At 49.8% G+C, this 19,647-nt stretch overlaps 1 protein-coding gene across 1 annotated transcript; it reads left to right on the forward strand.

Annotated features, from left to right (window-relative positions):
• Positions 1-5,838: 5,838 nt before the first annotated feature.
• On the forward strand, positions 5,839-15,312 carry TRIM45 (tripartite motif containing 45). Its single transcript, XM_049824705.1, has 6 exons — positions 5,839-6,283; positions 8,869-9,602; positions 10,621-10,750; positions 12,680-12,794; positions 13,017-13,143; positions 13,982-15,312. The coding sequence occupies exons 1-6, from the start codon at positions 5,931-5,933 to the stop codon at positions 14,131-14,133; spliced, it is 1,611 nt and encodes a 536-aa protein (XP_049680662.1). The 5' UTR covers positions 5,839-5,930; the 3' UTR covers positions 14,134-15,312.
• The last annotated feature ends 4,335 nt before the right edge of the window (positions 15,313-19,647 follow it).

Consider the following 19,647-nt stretch of genomic DNA (forward strand, 5'->3'; position numbering starts at 1 on the left):
CAACACTAAACAGGAGCGGGTGCAGTGTGTTAGGCACAGGAAAAGAGCTGGGTGTATGAGGAAAGAGGAGCCTGGGGCAAGTCAAGCAAATAAGGAAGCAGGAGAGCTGTGCTGAAAGCAGATGGGTGCTCCTCAGCTCAAGCTTTCCTGCCTCGGAACAAATGTGATAAGTAGGCTGGCCTGCTATGCACAACTGTGGCTGGCCTGTACCTGTCTGAAACAAATGCCGACTCATTAAATTGACATCTGCTCCTGCAGGGAGCTAGTTCTTCTGCAAACCTGTTGCAGTTTCCTTCAGGCAGTCAGATTTTATGGGTTTTTATATACGTATATACACACATATACATATATATATACACATATATGCATAAAAATATTGCTTGTCAGGTCCCATACTGACCACAAACCTTGTCTAAGTGAATTCCCTGCTGTCACTGCCCCACAGCGAGGCCAGATTTTTGTTTCTAGTGCTGCAGAAAAAGTCCTGTTCTGACACCCTTCCCTTGTGCACACATGGAGGCAGTGTTTAGCCTGTGGGGCCATGGGGCAGGGCAAACAGTGCTGCAGGTGGGGATGCTATGCTGGTGCTGGGATGCTGTCTCAGTGACCCCACCAGAAGGCGCGTTCTGATACAACGCACTCGCCCCACAGACACTCTCTGCTGAAATATGGTGCAAGAGGAGGTAAAAAAAGTTACTGGCCTGGCAGATCACATAAAACTTGCTTCTTTTGAAAACCTGGCTTGAAAAAAATCTAGTTTCATCTTCCCTTCAAAAAATGTAGGCAGGATTAAAGAGAGATTAAAAAGAATATATATATATATAGCAGCAGAAAGCTGAAAGTGGCAGCAGGTGGCTGGAAAGCTGCAGGGAGGAGGGGAAAGCAAGAATGTCTGGTCAGAAGCCACAGCAAGGGCAAGTCTGCACAAAGCCAGCGTTGCTGGGTGGTTTAGCTGCAGCTGCTTTTGTCTTCAAAGCGCTGCTGCCGACTGAAAGGGATGTTGCTTGACTGCCTCGAGCTCTGTGTTTCCTGTGGCAAATCTGGAGAACAAGAGAGATCCACCCATCTCTTTTGCTGCTTTCTTACCATGTTTCACGTGTTACTAGATCTCTGTATCCTATCTGCTTCCAGTTTGCGATTTCAGGTTTGCGCCCCTTCCATTAGTTGGTGAGTGACAGACACAGCTTTAGTCTGCCAGGTGTGCTGGTTTCCTACCTGCTTCCTTCACCTCTCCCAGATCACACTGAATGGCTTAAGTCCTTCTGCTGGAGCATGGGTTTGATATGTGACAGCAGCATATGGAAACGTACTTCAGCATCTGACATGAAAATGAAGAGACTTGGGCCTGTGTTAAATGAGATGTCTTGAGTTTCAGTTTAGTTTAGTCCCTTAAACTCAACACTAGCCTGGAAAGGAAAAAGCTACTAGCAAATTGAAAAGAGAGAGAGTGGATGAGTGTATTTGTGAAGGGAGATGTTTGGTAGTGAAGGTGTTTCTCCAAAGAGTAAGTACCCCCAGAAATGCCTTGTAGAAGGTCTGTGAGAGATCCCTGGGCATAAATCCTCCCCTCTCCATCCCGAGTGGTGTCCCCAAGCAGGGGATCAGTGTTGTCCTTCTGCAGCAGCTGTCACATTCCCCCATGCCGTCAGCTTGCAGAAATTTTGTCATGTGAGCCTTGGCCTGGGGCAATTTATTCGTGTGCCCTCTGCGCCCAGCACAGCCAAAGCTCAACTGGCACCTTCTTTTCCAAAGGCGGGCTTGCTCATTGCAGCTGACAGGAGTGACCTTTGCCACCTGATAGAGAAGAAAGAAAAAGCGACAGTTGTGTGGCCCCACAAGTTATATGGCACTGTCTAGTAGCTAGACTGCTGCAGGAGTCAAAGGAGATACAGACTCAAACCACAAGTTTGGGCTGAGATAGGGACACATGAACCCAACTGAAGGTGTTTTCTGTATAACTAGGTGCACGCAAAAACTGTGTCTGAGGCACTATACATGCAAAACCTGGAGCCACGGGAGAGTCTCTTTCACAGAGAGCACATTAATGACATCTGCGTGACACTTTATACCCAACCATGAGCCTGTTACCAGATCTAAGGTTGCAGCACACCTTGTGCTGAGGGGCAGGCTTGGATGAGCACCGGCATACGGAGAGAGAGGTGCCTTCACCCATAGGCGTGGCTATGCCTGTTCTGTCTGAGCCTGCAACCCTCCTGTCCCACCTATCCGCACAACCACACCCCACAGCTAATGGAGGCAGGCGAGCTGGGCACGGCATCCTTCTCAGAAGGACCCTAGCATCGTGGGCAGCCCAGGCCCCTGGGAGGTGGGAAATGCCCAAGCTCTGGCTGGTGTCAAGTGGAGTAAGTGCAGGTGCTTACCCTCTTGAGAGCCCTGGGGCATCAGGCTGGATGCAGAAAGTGAGGTCTGGGGACAATACCAGCCTCTGTGCCTCAGTAAATAGACTGATAATAATAGACTCTTGGACCAGAAGCCGAACGAACAGTACGGAAATGCTCCTCCTGCCAGTCAAATGCTATGTAATTTTAAATGCATGTTTAGCTGAATGAGGAAAAAGATTCTGCCTAGGTTGGGAGATGTTTGTAAATCCTTTGTTGGATTTTCCAGGTGAAGTTAATGCAAATGGAAAGAGCTGTTAGCTGGGTGGTTGGGGAATAGAAAAGACAAAACAGTTTGCTGGAAACAAGTAATGACGTGTCAAGTACTCCCAGGAGACCAGCCTGGCAGCTCTGCCATGTTCAGAGAAGACTCTGAAACACAGTAGTTCCCAGGGCGGACAAATCCACCATGAAACTGGACTTGCTGGTCAACTGGAAAGCAGCCAACTGTTCCACTTCTCTTTTCTTTGTAAACTCCCCATATAAGCCATTTTCTATGTTCCTCTGCCTGCCCTTAACCCAGGCCGTGGCACTTGGACAGATTCTCCATTTTCTGTCAACAAGATTGCTAATAATTTATTTCTGAATAACTTTCAGAGCTTCGTTTTTATCATCAGAGATCTTGTACTTTTCTGCAAGACCGGAGATTGGTCCTCGCTGTCCTATTCACTGATGAATTGGGCTTTACCACCTTTTCAGTTTGTTTCTTATGGCAGGATATCCAGAAACAGCTCCCTAAAATTAACAGAGTAGGTAGGGACAGGGAAGCATGAGGCATCCCATCCCAAATGTAATGAATGGTTTATACCCATGCCACTCACAAATAGTCTAGGAAGGAAATTATGCTTTCAAGATTTCTTGGTACATGATATAAAATATTTTACCAATATTCCTTCAGAAAAATATAACCAGCAAAGCAGCATAAAGCTCTCCCCAGAAAGGGCTAGTGAGCAAATACAATAGAAATATTAGTCAGGAGTCCTTGAAGGGAAGGGGGAAGGAAACCATCAAATCTTTCTGTGTGATAATCCAGTGCTTACTGGTAGGAAGTGAGAAGTAGATAAACAGGAAAAAGAGGAAGGAGCTGACAGGGAAAGTGCGGTAGGGAAAGAACAGGTCACCCAGGGGAGGTACTCTGAGAGGCTCTAATAGACGTCTTTAACAATAGGAGTAGGAAAACTAGTTTGAAGATAACTGCATTTCAAGTAAATCTTGGGTCAAATGAGGATAATTAGCCATCCATCAACTCTCGTGAAATGCGGCAAAAGGAAAACATTATTGCTTAGTGTAATTTTAATGACACATTTTCATTGTTTCATTTTTGTAACTATGCTCCTTTATTGCCTATGTGTGTTTATAAGTTAACATGTTCTTTTTTTCATCCTTACCTTTTGCCCAGTTACAAAGCAAACTCTGAGTAATCCGAGATGGGAAAGGGCCTCCCAATCCCTGCAGTGCTTTGCAGCCCAACGTGTTTTTTGAAGATATTCACAGGGCGCCAGCATACGTGTCCATTGAGTTGCCTTCCACAGTTTAGGACTTGGTGGCATAGGGGCTTCCTCCACTGACTGGCAATAGCCAAGAAAGTAGTATTGTGGAGAGAGCAATCAAAACCGAAGCAAGAGTTTGTACTAACACAGCTCCCATTTCGCAGGCCACTGGGTTAGATTTGGGTTTGTGGGGGTTTTTTGCGCATTTCTGCTTCTCTTTTCTTTCTCTGAGTCTCACGGGGCTCTCGTGACCATTCTCTCCAGCCCATTTCACTTAGACTTCCTCTAGTCAGCTGGAGGTTGCTACTGCTTTGTGGCTGATGACTCATGGATACATTACTCAGCAGTGATCTGTCCTGTGCTCCAACCTGATCAGCCTCAGGGCAGATGATCAGATCAGATTGGCTGGGGTGGAACCTCAGATTTCCTCCCGTTGCCAGCTATGGCTTATTTCACTGCCTCTGCAGCAGTGGAAGACGCTGCCATTCTCTAGGCAGCTTGCCTTTTCTGTGCAAGGGCAACGTTATGATTTTTCTCCCATTTTCTTCCCACACCCACACTTTACAGCATCATTTGATATTCCTTCCACCAGCATGATTAAAAGAACCAGTCTTTCCTCTCTGCCACAATATCTAATGTTGTTATCAAGTCATCTTGTCTCACAATTTACCACAACTTTTATCCTTTCTAACCTCTGCAGCAACCACTTCACTTGCTAATAGTTAATCCGAAGAAGGCTGCTAGAACTTCTTTTTTTGATTGGCTTCAAGGTTGTAAACACTTGATTGTGATCTATAACCTTGATCTCATGTTACAACATAAAAGACATAGACATGTTGGAGTGTATCGCACAAAGAAGACAATGTCTTTGTCAGGCCATTACACATCAGAGAGATGTTAACCTCCATTACAGATTAAGTATTTAAAGATCAGTAGGTTTAGATAATTTGCACTCAGCAATCCTAAAAACACCTTACTGGAGATTTCCTTTGCTTGTTGATTTTTAATACAACTTAGGGAACTTGAAATCCCGAAGTCTCAAAGGGTGTTCATGTCACATTGGTATTCAAAAGCAGGATAGGACAGGTAAGATGGCCGTGGTGCTAGGCAAACTAATAGAGAAGCTGGTACAAAATTCAGTCATTAAGGGCCGAGTGCGGCACATTATGTGAGTATCATTAGTGCTAGTCAATGTGGTTTTATAGAAAGGAGCTTGCTTAAAAAAATAAATAAATCTGATTTCATTCTTTGAGCAGCTTACAAATCAGACTGGTAAAAGCAATTGTGTAGATACCATCAAAGTCCAAGGAGCTTCATGTAGGACTTCAGTGATGTTCCGGTTTCAAAGCCTGCCTTCTACAATATTCGTAATTCCCAGGCGCAGTGAATCAATCCAGTCATCAGCCAGTCTCCCCCGGGGAAGCCTGGCGGCGTTGCACTGCTTCTATTCAAGTTTCGCTTGGCAGTATGGCAAGTTCACCAGCGATGAGAAGGAAAAACTACGAACACCCGGCATTGCGGCAAAGGGCCTGCACGGACTGACTGCAAAGGCCGGTCAGGGGCCGCCTGCTCTCTCCTTCGAGGTGGTGAACCTCCAGATTTTGAGCTGGAAGAACTGGAAACACAAAACCTGCCCCACGTCGGGGTGGGGAGGCTGTTTCTCAGAGAACACGGGAGGTGTCAGAGGCGGCAAACAGCGGGACAGGCCCTTCCGTAGGAGGACGAGGACTAAAGCCGCCTCTCGTGTCCCCTCAGCCCGCCTTTGCCCGTCCCGTCCCGGACGGAGAAGCCCCGAGGAGAGGCGGCGGTGGCGGGGTGCCCCCCAAGACCGCAGCGGTTACCCGGGGTCCCTCACAGAACCCGGCGGCGCCGGTTCGGGTACGCCATTCCCGCCTCAACCGCCGTCGCCCCTGGCAACGGGGCAGCTCGCGCCCAACGGCCGGGAGGGGAGGGGAGGGGAAGGGCGGGAAGAGGCGGCGCGAGGGGGCGGCTGCGCGTCCCTGACGAGCCGGGGGCCCGCGGTGGCGGCCGAGCTACCGCTATGTCGTCCGGTCAGCGCTGTCCCGTGTGCGCCGAACCTTGGGTTTCTCCTCGGTTGTTGCCTTGCCTCCATTCGCTGTGCGTTCCCTGCTTGCGGCGGCTCGGGACGTTGGGGGAAACGGGCCGGGCCGCCGCCGCCACCACCACCACCGCCGCCCGTAGCGTTCTTTGCCCGGTGTGCGACTCTGAGGTAACGCTGCCGCCCGGCGGCATCGGTCAGCTCACCCCCGACTACCTGGCGCTGAACCGAAGCCGGGAAGCGGCGGGCTGCGACCTCTGCGCCGACGGGGCGGCTGCCAGGCGGTGCCTGACCTGCGGGGCCGACCTCTGCCTCTTCTGCTGCCAGGCCCACAGGTGAGAGGGAGGCGAGGCCCGGCCCGGGGTCATCTCCTCACGGGTTGCGAGGGGCTGCCTTCCCCTCTTGGGCTTCTGGAGGGCAGCGTGTGGGTAGGTGGCAGCGGGCAGGGAGCCACGGAGAGCTAGCGGGAGCGTTAAACCTGTATGTCTTCCAGTTTGGTCAAATCCCTAGCGGGGTTTTTATCATCCCCGGAGGATGCACTGTACTCGGGCGGGGAGCGGCTAGCTGCTAGCAGTAGGTCGGTCAGCCCTGTTCAGTCCAAAATCAGGCCACCCTTTGCCCATGGGGGTGCCCGCTTGCTGTTTTGCATCTCGGTCTGGGCAGGGAGACTGACAGCAGTCCAACAGGCATGAGTGTGGGCAGAGTACTTGCAGGACAAGAGCCTTGCCTGTCACGCTGTCCTGCTTTGGAGAAGGCACATCTCCCAAGGGAAAATGGGAAAGTGAAGCTGCTGGTCTGCCTCTCTCCACCTCCAGAAACGTTTACTGTGTGTATGTGCAAAGGGACCCTTAGGTGAAGTGAAAGGAGGTAAGTGGAAGTCCTGACCCTAGCCTGCCTACTGTCGTTGCTACCTCCTGATGATGGACCCGTGTGCTTGCCTGTTAACTGTTGTGTCCGTGTATCTTGTGTGCATTTTCAGCATTTCTGTGAGGCTGGGAGCCTACAGTAGTAACGCTGTTGCTTCACAGTGTGCCTGATGTTGCAGGGTTTAGTTCTGTTGGAATACAGGAAAACTGAAGAAGTGACAGCGGAAGAGAGCGGTGTACCTCAGAGAGGGTCATGTCAGTCAGGCAGGAAGAAGAGGTGACTGCAACAGAGGTAGGAACTGAAGAGGAGGCGGCCGCAGTGGCCAGCGAGGAGGGCAGAGGACAGGCAGCACCATGAAATAAAAGTGATAGGAAGTCTGAATGGCTTTCTGAAGCAAGGTGGTGACAAGCAGCGTCAGAAAAACACCCAGTAACACTAGCCAGGGAAGCCTCTTAGCCTGGGTTAATCAGCTCAGACTATTCCCTCCACGTCTGCTGCTCCTTTCCACTTGATTAGCAAATTCTTTCCCCAGAAAGAATTGAGGCATATTCCTCGCTGCCCTGCCCCCCTGCAGATACTGGTGCCTGTGGTAAAACGGCTTAGACTCTTAGTTACCTTTCTACTCCTAGCTGTAATTTTCAGCATACCATTCTGATTAGCTAATGCCTCATGCCCCATGCAAGCTGCTGAAGAGTGATAAACTGAGACCTTGAATAGCAGCCTGCTGCACTGATAGAAATAACTGCAGAAGGTATAAAGCAGTAGAAAATTTGTCCCGATGACCTGCTTCCTACCATATTTACTGATATTTTTTTCACCCCACTGGCATCTGCAGACTTGCACCTGAGTTAGTTGATGGCAGAGCAGAACAAGGGCAAAGGAAAACCATTTTGAAATGATTTCCTGGTGTGTAGGGAAGGCTTCTAAGGATTTGAGTGCCACTGTTGTGCTCCTTGGAATAAGTGAGAGAGGTTTTAGGATGAAGTCAGGGAAGTGTGAATTTGAAGGCTGTTATGCAAATAATGCTAGAAGGCTTTGAAAAGGTGCTGGACCCAAGGGAGATTAGTGGGAAGTGAAAGGAGTGCAAGGGCCATGTCCTGCCCTGTGATGAGGTTGCTTTGTGTTGCCAGAGCAACTCTATAGAGCTTGGTCCTCGGAGTATTTATTTGCTTATGGCTTGGAGCTCCCAGCGCAACTGCTAGAAGTCGTCAGTGCAGGAGACAAGGAAGGAGAGAAGGCTTTTACATCCTGCTCAATAACTAGATCCCAGTGTCCAAAATAGCATAAAATGGAAATATTCTAGTGCTGCCTTGTGACATGGTGGATTTCTGGGTTATAACAGGTTCTTTGTGTCCCATCCTTCGTCTCCGCCGAGCAGGACCTAACCTGGTGGCTAGAAGGAAATGGAGTTTGACATTTGGAATATTAAACGTTTTACTACAGACTGTCTTCTGGCAGTGGCCTGAACTAGATTTTCCCCGAAGGGATATTAGAGCTCATCTACCTCAGCAAATTTAAAGCTGGTGTAAATGACTGGACTGATGGCTGAGGAGCTTGGCACCTCCTGTTCCTCTCCAGAAGTGATTGTTGGTGAGCAATTCTGTTTTGAGACACCTCCTGCCAGCTCTCACTTGCAGGGCTCACTGCCCTCACTGCCTTTGTCACAGGGTCTCTGGGGGTAATTGCAACTATCCCACTTCTCTCAGGCTCTGTGAAGGGGCTGCTGGCAGTAGCAGCCTGACAGACCCTTCCCTGGTCTGTGTGTGGCCATGGTGGGGCATACAATTCTTCTGTCTGAAAATAGTGCTGACTGTATGCAGGGAGCCTGAGAGCAGCCTCTCATGAGCTGCTTGCAGATGCTGTCCTCTTTTGTGTGGACCCTTGTCCTCAGGAGACCACAAGTCCCTTCACGCAGAGTGGATTTCAGTGGAAACAGGAGGGAGCAGTGCACACTGTGACTTGCAGTCTGTACAGACTGGCATTCGCAACGGATCTTGACATTTGCATTTCATATTCAACGTGCATAAAGTGACGTGTGGTTGCTCCCTTCTAGGAGACAGAAGAAAACGGCCTCTCATGCTGTGACGGAGCTGGAGAACACCAAGGATTGCAACCAGGCCAGGCAGCCTCTCTTCTGCCCTTCCCATCCCACAGAGGAGCTAAGGCTATTCTGCGAGCAGTGTGACCAGCCTGTGTGCCGGGATTGCGTTGTAGACGGGCACCGGCAGCACCCCTATGACTTCATCGGCAATGTCATCCACAGGCATGGGGACGCCCTGCGGGAGCTGCTGAAAAGCACCCAACAGCACATGGGCACCCTAGAAGATGTGCTGGGCCAGATTGATGACATGGGCGGTGCCATCTGCAGTCGCACAGAGGCTGTGGCCACAGAGATTTGTCTGTTTGCCAGTGGGTATGTGAAAGCGATTGAAGAGCACCGGGACCGGCTGCTGAAGCAGCTGGGGGACTTGAAGGTGCAAAAGGAAAACCTGCTGCACTTGCAGAAGGCCCAGCTGCAGCAGCTGCTGCTGGACATGAGGACAGGCGTGGAGTTCACGGAGCACTTGCTGATGAGCGGCTCAGACCTGGAGATCCTTATCACCAAAGGGGTGGTGGCAAGCCGGCTGGCAAAGCTGAACAGTGTTGCTTACAACACCCACCCCAGTGTGGACGACGGGATCCAGTTCTCTCCCCGGGAGAGAGCAGGGCAGTGTTGTGGCTATGAAGTTTTTGGGGCCATTCTCAATAAAGTGGTTGATCCAGCCAGATGTACTCTGCACGGGGAAGGTAATGGGGTGCTGTACAACAGCTGAATGGGAACGCGCCACTCCCTGAAGTCACCTTTCCGTTCTCTGTGCCCACGTGGTGTGGAGCTTAAGGCACTGTTGGCTCCCTGCTGTCCCGGCATTGACTAGGGGCATTGGTAGAGCCCTGCCAGAGGTTACGTTGCTTGCTGAGGGCCTATGGGAGCCGTGCTGGGCAGGGAGCCAGAGAGCTATCCCCATCCAGATGTACAGAGCATACTGGAGCTGCCCTCTGCAACATCACTGACCTCAGGATGGGGCTGAGGTGCGAGAAGAGCAACCCTTAAGCCAAAAGACCACAGCTTACTCGGGGGATGGGAAAGACTCCTGCAATGGCAGGATGTGATGCTCTCCAGGTGGCCCCAGCTGCCCTGCAGCATGGGCCCAGGCAGATCCCCTCTGTGGCTGAGCGAGTAGGTTCATTTCCCCTTACAGTTCTGCTGAGATTGCCATGGGGATAACTGGCATCGATGGTTTCATGGGTATTTGCTTACTAAGGACTTGGAGAGGGGCCAGCAAACAGAGAACATTCAGACCAGCCCACAGAGCGCAGCCAGCTCGGGTCAGTAATGGCCTGCACAGGACAGATGAGAGAGACCCAGGGCTCATTCAGTCCCTTCCATGCCAAGCTGTAAGTGCTGAGGTTTCTGGGGTTCCTTGCTGCACACTGGGGCTGTTCTTTCTCCCTCCCGGTTGCATGGTGCACCTTGAGGCCTTCTGGGAAGATGCCGTCTGGGCTCAGAGGGACAGGCAGGAAGACCACCCATGTCCATACAGACCTCCAAGGCTAAGCCTGTCCAACATCTCTCAGCACCTATGGCTGTCCACTCTCTCCTGATCCCAGTCACGTATTTACTTTTCCCTGTGAGTGGAAGGAGCTGTACACCCTGGCAGCAAAGTCCTGGCTGTGCTCTGATGGCACAGCAATGCTGCGAAGTAGGTGGGAGGTGGCAGTCATGGCTGGTGTGAATCCTTTCTGGTCCTGTTTCTCTGCCTTGCAGATCTCCACAGTGCCCGTCAGAACCAGCTGACTGGCTTTACCCTGCTCTGCAATGACACCATGGGGGAGCGGATGGGGCGAGGAGGAGAGGCTGTGCAGGTCACCATCACCCACAAGGACAAGAGGGACCGGTGGGTATTTTGCCTGAGAACTCCCTGCTCACTGGGTTTGCTTTTCTGCCTCTCTTACCCTGGCTCCCTCCTTGCTTGGGCAGGTGGGAGGATGTGCTTCAGCATGTGGGTCAGAATCTGTAGGGGAAAAGGCACTATTCTTCTTCCCACTGGTATAGCAGTGCTTCCTACAGGTTGTATTTGGCTGCGTGGAGGTTGACAGTGTTGGCTCAGATTTGTATTGAGTCTTTGAGTGATTTGGGACTTCTTAAAAGATTCAACGCTTGGTGGGTGTTAGACATTTTCAGTGACCTGTTGTTCCTTCCCACCCCTACCAGCAGACACTCGGGGCTCCTGCTTTTCTCAACACCTGATGAGCGTAAAACATCGCAGCCCCAGAATGACTGTCCCGAGTCAGACAGACAGTCCACCAAGCCCAGGAACCTCTGACAGTTGATCGAAGTGCCTAATTCATGTTCTGGAGAAAGAATCTGTGTTGGGACTTTATCGTGCTTTCTCCTGTACTCGCAAGTGTTAAGCACTTCAGCATGTTTGGAGGCTTTCTAGCAAAAGCAGGAAAGACCACACTTGAGCTCCTAAGTGTTTCTGCAATGAAAATGACCAACCAGAAAAAAATATTTTGTAACTGTTTGCAGGCTGCACTGGTTACTTTAAAGCAGCCAGGCACAAATGTAGAACCAATAGGGGGTCAGTTCTCGAGAAGAATGTTTTATAGTATGTACAACATAGCTGGAGCAAGATGCCAGCATAACTTGTTCTAGGATCCGCTGTTGGTGGGGTGACCTGATGAAAAAAGGGACAGGATGCTAAAACTCCTTGCTATGGGGGAGTGTTGACAAGTCGTACAGAAGCAGTGCTGGCTGCACAGATGCTTATCAATACAGCATCATTGTTCAAGAATATTGTTCCAACGTACCTTCCTTCCCTAGGTGCACATACGACGTAGGAAGGTGTGCACGTGAGGGTTATGTGGATTTTGCTTGGTGGGGTAGAGGTCGCTGTGGCCACATAAACTCAATATCTTGTTCTTGTGCATATGCAGTTACTACATCCGTTGCTGAAAGCCGTCTGGCTTTGGGTTGAGGCACAGCAGCTACAGAAGAGCATGAAGTATCACCACACAGTTCACGGCAGGAAATGATGTAGGCAGCTGTATTGATGTGAAATGGTGGGGTGTGGGGAATACAGCCTGCAAATCTGGAAGATTATGAACTGTCATGTCATGGGGCACAAGAGACTAACTAGTGGGGGTTAGGAAGAACACCTTCCCCTATGGAGAGCTGCCTGATAATTGTCTGCAGAAAGCTCTTTCCATCCTTCTGTGAAGCAGGCAATCAGTCCCCGAGTAACTAGCTGATGCTTTCTCCCTGGTACTCTGTCCACCAGGGTTCCTTGTGAAACCCAGTGAGCTTCACTTTGGAACGGGAGAGTTGACCAGCAGGGAGCTAGAACTCCTCAGAGCTTTGAAGAGTTGGGATCAATAGAGATGGGACAGTGGTTGAAGTGATCCAAACCTGCCCCATTTATGTCCTGTCTTCTTTGTGGGCTTTTCTGGAGGTAATTGCTCTCTGAAGTTGTGAATTTACCTCATTTCTGAGCACTCTTATCTGATGGGATGATCTGACCTGCAAGTGTGCTGTCTGTCATCTTGTGCTCTTTCAGAGCTCGGGGTTGCTACAAATCCTTGCAGTGCAGCTAGCTTTGTGTGACTTCCTTTGTAAGGTTATTGCAGCTCCCAGTAGCAGGTGTGTGTGAAAGCCACTCAGTGCTTGAGCATTGCTGCTGCATCCTGTTAAGCTCGCTTGAGACCCACAGCTGCTGAACAAGGCTGAGGATAAGGAGTTGACCACAAATCTAGGCCAAACAGTGGTTCACATGTAGATAATTTTCTGCCAGTCACTGACCTCTTGGACTTCTCTCTGTTCATAGTGCAGTCAAACCAACAGTGTGTGATAATGGTGATGGGACCTACCATATTTCCTACAGCCCTGAGGAGCCAGGCTTGTATGCTGTCTGCGTCTGTGTGAAAGGGCAACATGTACAGGTAGCATTTCTTGTTTCTCTTGCACTGCTTCTTCTTTACCTGCTTTTCTTTTCTAAGGATTTGCTTTAAATATTTCTAAGGATTATCTCTACCACTTAGCAGTTTAAGACTGGGCTTAGTGATCTGTGACTGACAGGATTACCCAGTTGGTTTTTGAAAAAGCAGACGCAACATCTGATAGCATCCACTGCAGCAGTCTCTCTGCTTGCTTGTCCTCTGCAGGGCTCTCCGTTCACTCTGATGGTGAAAAACAAGTTCCGTGAGCACCAAGGTGTGTTTCACTGCTGCACGTTCTGCTCAAGCGGAGGGCAGAAAGCTGCTCGCTGTGCCTGTGGAGGTACCATGCCAGGTGAGTGCTCAGCCTTCCTCTTCCTGCTGGCATCAGGAAGGTTTGTTGCATTTGGTCCTCCCTAGTGTAGATAGGTGTGAGTAGATACTCCAGCCCAACTCCTGCCTTGCACATCCACCAGGCCTGTGATAAACTGTGTACATACCTTCCTGGTAGGATGGGACTGCAGCAGTGAGAAACGTAGCAGGACACGCTAAGGGTCTTTGCAGCACACCCCAGAGACAGAGACCTAAGACAACTCTGCAGAAGATGGGGCAGGGCAGCTCTGTCTTTCAGTCCTCAGCGAGGCTGAGCAGCCCTGTGTCTATATGGTTCCTGTTCCAGTGCTGGCAGGTTGGGAGCTTCTGGGCTGTGTTGTACGGTGCCCGATGCTGTCCTATGGAGAAGCCTCACTCCTCATTTAGGATGAGTTCAACTCCTTTGTTTAATCGCAATCAGCTTCCCCGTCCTTGACCTGCATGTGTCATTGTGTGGTTTGCCTGTTTTAGTATAGAATCAGCCTCTTCCTTTTTCTCTGCTTGGTCTGTATCTAGCTGTGGCCATAGCCACCAGTGGCTGACATGGGGTTCTGCAGGCCTCTGTCTTGCATTACTCAACAGGCAGGGGGAAGGAAATCTTCAGCTTTCCCCAGTGTTTGGAATGGGGAGGTCCCTCTCGGTTGTTCTCCTTTCTTTATGGAGCCCTGGCAATTTTTGCCTTGAATATGCTGTGCTCTCATCAGCACGTACCTCCCCATCTTAGAGAAGTCCTGGGGCTGAAGCGCTCTCCGAAAGCCTCTGACACACTGGGATTTTTGGGCCCACATTGGGTTGATCTGATGGTACCTCTTCTCTTGCAGGTGGGTACCAAGGCTGTGGTCATGGACACAAAGGTCACCCTGGCTGCCCCCACTGGTCGTGCTGTGGACAAGTGAAGGAGACCTCAGAGTGTTTGGGTGGGCCACCCAGTGACACCTCACAGAGGAGTTTGCTCAGGACAGTGGCACTCTGAGCAGCCAGGTGAGCCCCTGCGAGCCCAGGGCACTGCTCCTTGCTGCTGCATGAGCATAAACCACGAGGATCCCCATGATCACCACATAGCCTTGCTGCTGGAAAACAACGTCGTGAGGGCTGTGAGCTGAGAAAGGGGGATGAGGGAAAATAAAATTGTGCCTTATATTCCACCCGGGGGTGTGTATGCAAAGTCGTTTTGTACCTGAACAGGAGCAAACTCTGGGAATTGTACTGTTGCCTACATTTTCGAGGACTTGAGGCCTGTGGGGTGAGGCTCTAAGGGGAAACTCAGTCTGAACAGTTACCTCACAGGAGGGTCAAGATGTGTCTCATTCTGCAGGATCGATAGTCTGTGCTGTCCTTGAATAGGCCAAAGCTGCTCGTTGGGGCACATTCCAAAGGGTTTGCATTTGTGACTTGGAAAGGCTTGGCAGCCTGAATATGGCTTCTGCCTCCCTGTTAGATAGGCAGCTGGATTCCAGCCTTCTACATATGCATATAGCACAGTCACACTCCTGGGAGCTGCTGTCGTGCTTGCAACTCTTACATTTTCTCCAAGTAAGCTGTAGTCTCATTACACCCTCTCTGCAAAGTAGGAGCAGGGTGGATTGGTAATATATCCAAAGGAAATCCAAAGAAAACCCATGGTGCTGATGGGAACAAGAATTAGAATGTCATTCACCCAGTCTGTGTGTTCTTCTTGGAGATGGTGTGGGACATAGTGCTGCTGGCGGTGACAGGAGAGTGTGCTAGGTTTGGCTGGGATAGAGTTAATTTTCTGCACAGCAGCTAGTATGGGACTATGTTTTGGATTTGTGCTGAAAACAGTAGTGATGATGCAGAGATGTTACTGCTGAAGCAGTGCTTGCACGGAGTCAAGGCCTTTGCTGCTTCTCACCCCACCCCACCAGCGAGGAGGCTGGGGGGCCACAAGAAGTTGGGAGGGGACACAGCCGGGACAGCTGACCCCAACTGACCAAAGGGATATTCCAGACCATATGACGTCATGCTCAGTAGATAAAGCTGGGGGAAGAAGAAGGAAGCGGGGATGTTCAGAGTTAAAAAGTTTTGTCTTCCCAAGTAACCATTACATGTGATGGAGCCCTGCTTTCCTGGAGATGGCTCAACACCTGCCTGCGGATGGGAAGTGGTGAATGAATTCCTGGGTTTGCTTTGCTTGCGTGCGCAGCTTTTGCTTTACCTATTAAACTGTCTTTATCGCAACCACGAGTTTCCTCAGTTTTACCCTTCCGATTCTCTCCCCCATCCCACTGGTGGGGAGTGAGTGAGAGGCTGCGTGGGGCTTAGTTGCCGGCTGGGGTTAAACCACAACAAGGAGCCAGCAGAGCACCCAGCTCACCAAGGGAAGATTTGGGGACATCCGTAGGAGCCATAGGCACAAGTTTACAGGTGTCTGTCCTGAACTGGGGCAACTAGGCAAGTGCAGCAGGAGACGGAATATAGCAAAACTCCTGGATTTGGCTTGTGCAGTCTTGGCAAGGCTCTGTTTTTAGAAGGAGAGCTTGCTCCATTTTCCAGTGTGTGTGTGTGTGTGTGTGTGTGTGTCTGTCTCCTGGGCTTGTATGCGTGCTCCCAACCCAGAGTTGGGGAATTGGCATCTGTGATGAGGAGGAAGAGGCGCTTTCCTGGAAGGGCAGCTGCTAACCTGCTGATTGCTGCCTGCCGCTTGCCTGGGTGAAGGAGACAACCTGGATACCTTCCTTTACAAAACACCTTCGTGTCATTGAGGCTGGGAACGCTACTGCCCTGGGGGTAACCTTGCTAGTAGGTGTGTGTTGCTAGGGGCTCCTAATACTGCCTGGGGAGCTGGGGACAAAGGTCTGACTGTTGGTCACTTGCGGAGAGGAATGCTGCTCTAGTGTCAACAGTCAGGACTGGTTCTTGCTTTCTGGCTGATGAGAGCTGGCTTGTAAATAGTAGAGACCTGTGCTGTCTGTTTGCTTGCTCAGAGCTAGACTCCTATTTGTTGCTTGTTCCTCTTACAAAGCCAGTTTTGGAACCTCTTCTTCCCAGTAAAGAGACAGATAGCCTTATGCAAATGTTGTTTATAGCTTTCCATTAATCATCCAGAAAGGGCTGTCAAGCAAATAGGGAAAGAAAGGTTAGGCAGTTTAAATCTCCTAAGTTAGGCAATTTAAGTCTCCAAGTTGCTGACTCTGAAATTTCAAAGTGAGTGAAATTTCAAACCTTTAAAGGAACAAACAGTAACTCATTCTTGTCCTTGCTATGTACAGAGTCAGTGCTCAGTACAGAATGTGATGTAAAACAAAATGCCTCATTTTCTGTGTCTTTCTATTTCTTGCCCCGCACCCACCATGTGTATTGTTTGTTCTCAGAGCTTCCATGCTGTATTGCAGAGGGAACACATAAGGACAGCACTACCTTCTAGGCACATAATTTCTGTCTAAAAACATCTTAGTCGTCTCAGACAGAGGAATGTGTTTTCTCTTTGTGTTAGGCATCCCTTACACACCCTGTCGCTGACATTTTCCAAGAAGCTGTTTGTGAGAATTATACCAGCGAACACGTAAACCCTTCAGGGAACTGCAGTCAGCTTGGGCTGAGCTCTACGTTTGACATGGGGAAAGCAGTTTTCAGACAGCATGGGGTACTAATCCTGCCAGGGTCAGGCCCTTGTGTTGATTTTTTCTTTTTGTTAGACTTGAGGGCTCAGTCAGTCCCACGGATTATAAAGCATTGACTGGCTACCACTCTGTGTTTGGGCAAAGAGGGCTGTGCATGAGGATAGCTTGAAGAATCATGTGCAGAAAAGACATTTAATAACCTTAGTCACTTTGTGGGGGTTAGGCAGGAGTGTCCTCCCATTGTTTGCAAGCAGACTTTGTCCTCAGTGTCCATTACTCAGAATGCCTTGCTAAATGAATATATCGTACTGATCTGCTGGAGTCTTACCTTGGATGCCAGCAGCCGTTCCCAGGAATGGCTTCCAGTGCTCTGTTGGTAAACAGCCTTGGGCAGGTGGTGCATTAGGAGGTGTAGTTAATCTGATATATATATATATATATATATATATAATGTTGTTATTTCTGACCAGCTGGTCCTTGAGACAGCAAAGGCATTTTCAAGACAAGCTTACATGCAGTGCTGACAGAACAGCACCTGTAAATATTGATATTTTTCCCAGGACAAAAGCTCTTGCTGATAAAACTGCCTGTCTCCAAGGTTTGGAAAAAAAAAGGGGGGTGGGTGGGTGGGATGAACTTGTGGAGGGGCTTTGGGAGGTAAAAGAAGGAGGACTTACTCCCTAGATGGGGAAAACAGAGTGTAGCTGGAAGGAAAAACACAGCAAGAACAAGAGACCATGGAAGACCTGGAAGGGACCCTGCAGCCTGGAAGACTCCATGTAGGATGCCTCTGGAGTCAGGTATCATGCCAGGGTATCTCTCCCTTCTCAGAGGAGGCAAACCACACAGGTGATGCAGCTGCGCTTGTAGCTCTGTGCATGACTGTCTAATTTGTCCCCAGAAGATTGCAGGAGCAGTGCAGAAGCTGGCTCAGCGGGGCTTCTTAGCCTTCCCACGGCAGGAGGTGATTCACAAAGGTGCACCGACCATCTGGAGTGCCATGTCAGGACAGATCCTGGCAGTGGCTCGCAGGCAGCGTGGAGGACTTTGTCTATGTCCAACTAAGGGTGGCTCACCACCTCTCTCTTTTCAGAGATGAGGGCTGGCTCTGAGGGCTGTTGCTTCCAGCTTCCCTTTAAGGGCAGTCGAGGCTGAGGACAGGTAGAGCTGGTAAGGCAGTGCCAAGCTCTCCTCCTTCCAGACCACTAATGTTCCCATTTCTGGTGCTTCTCAAGCACCTCTTGACATCATTGTTACCAATGTGGGATCACAAGGCTGGAAAGATGTCCAACGTTTTTGGCCAAATCCCAAGGATAGCTTTCATCTTTTCCAACCTGCTGGCTGCCTTCCCCTCTCTTGAGCGCTCTGTCAAACTTGGCTGCTTGTCAGCTTGCCACAACTCCATCTTCTCCTGGTTCTCCCCTTTCGCTGATAGCTCCTCCAGCATTCCAGTGACATTGAAATAAGACATGAACTTCCTATAAGTAAGGGGACTCTTTTGACAGAATTATTATTTGTGAAGAAAGAAACAAGTTGTATCATGAAGGGCAGAGCGACTGCAGTCTGATTCTTGTCCCCGTGCCTCCCCCAGACCACAGAACATCTTCTTGGGCCCTGACCCACCTTCAGTTCTTCCTGCCCCCACTGTTCCCTCATGCAGGCAAGAGGCAGCATGTGCCATGGCCAGTTGTAGGGCACCACCTGGGGGGCCCAGAAAAACTGGTAATGCTTTGTGCCTGCTGTCACCTTCCCCTCGCTGAAGACAGCTGATGTGTCTCTTCCCCAGGTGCTCACCAGCTTTCACAGACCGTGTGGGACCAGATCCTGCTGTCACATTTGGTTGGATTTTGCTAATAGATTCAAAAGTGGTAAGAGCTGGGCCAACCGTGTGATCACAGATCCTTGATTTCTTTGGGAAATATCCTGAATACCTCTTGGGTTTTTTTCAGTGTAAACATAAGGAGAGGAATAAGCTCCAGCATGAGAGCTGCTCAGAAATTCATGTGGTGTTGCTCTGGTGAATGGGACTTGCCCTGGTCCTACTGGGGCTGCCTGTGCCTAAGAAACAGACCTGTTTTTCCAACATGGAAGTAACCAGACCATTGGCTGTGTGGTGAGGTGTGCTGTGGCTATGACCCAGAGTTAACTGGTGCTGAAAGGGGACACCTCATTTGTGCACTGCACCAAAGGCAACTATAAATCAGGTGTCACTGAGTGCAACAGGATATTTATAATGTGCATTTCCCAGCAGGCCACTATGGCCTAGAGCTATTATTCTTAGCTTCTAGTAATGGTCTGCTAAATTACAAAAGGTTTAGTAATCAGTGGAATACTACAAAATAAATCAGAATTCTTTTTTTGCAGATTAAAAAGTGCTATTCCGTACTAAAGCAGAGGGGAAGTGAAGACCATATAAAGTCTGCTTTACAAGTTTAAACCACTGCAACAACCAAAGAGCAACAGTGATTCTCAGGTGAAAGATTTCCACTCCTCAGTTTCATTCAGAGGCCAGAAGATGAAGGACATGCTTTCAGTAACAGCCAAGATTAGAGCATTAGCAGTAGGTCCTGTGCACACCTCTGCCATAGACCTTGCACAGGGCGTTCAGGTAGCTCCTTCACCTGGAGAGTGATTAGCTTTGCAGTTAAGCACTCACTGAAGTCGCACGTGAACAGCTGAGTAAACCCAATGCCTAGTCACTCTTGAAAGCAGAAGGTCCCACCCTGGCTCCTCTGTCCTTGCCGCAGGCCATGTGGTCCTGTCCCACCAGAAGTGTCATTAGGTGCAACTCTCTGAGCACGTGGGGAGCCAATTCAACTCCCTAACCTGGCTGGAAACCATTTACTTTCTAATTTTACTTTGTTTCCTAACAGGCGACTAGGCTTAGTGGATGCTCAGATCTGTGC

Source organism: Accipiter gentilis, chromosome 21 (genome assembly GCF_929443795.1).
Source record: "Accipiter gentilis chromosome 21, bAccGen1.1, whole genome shotgun sequence".
In the NCBI taxonomy this organism is placed as follows: Eukaryota; Metazoa; Chordata; class Aves; order Accipitriformes; family Accipitridae; genus Astur; species Astur gentilis.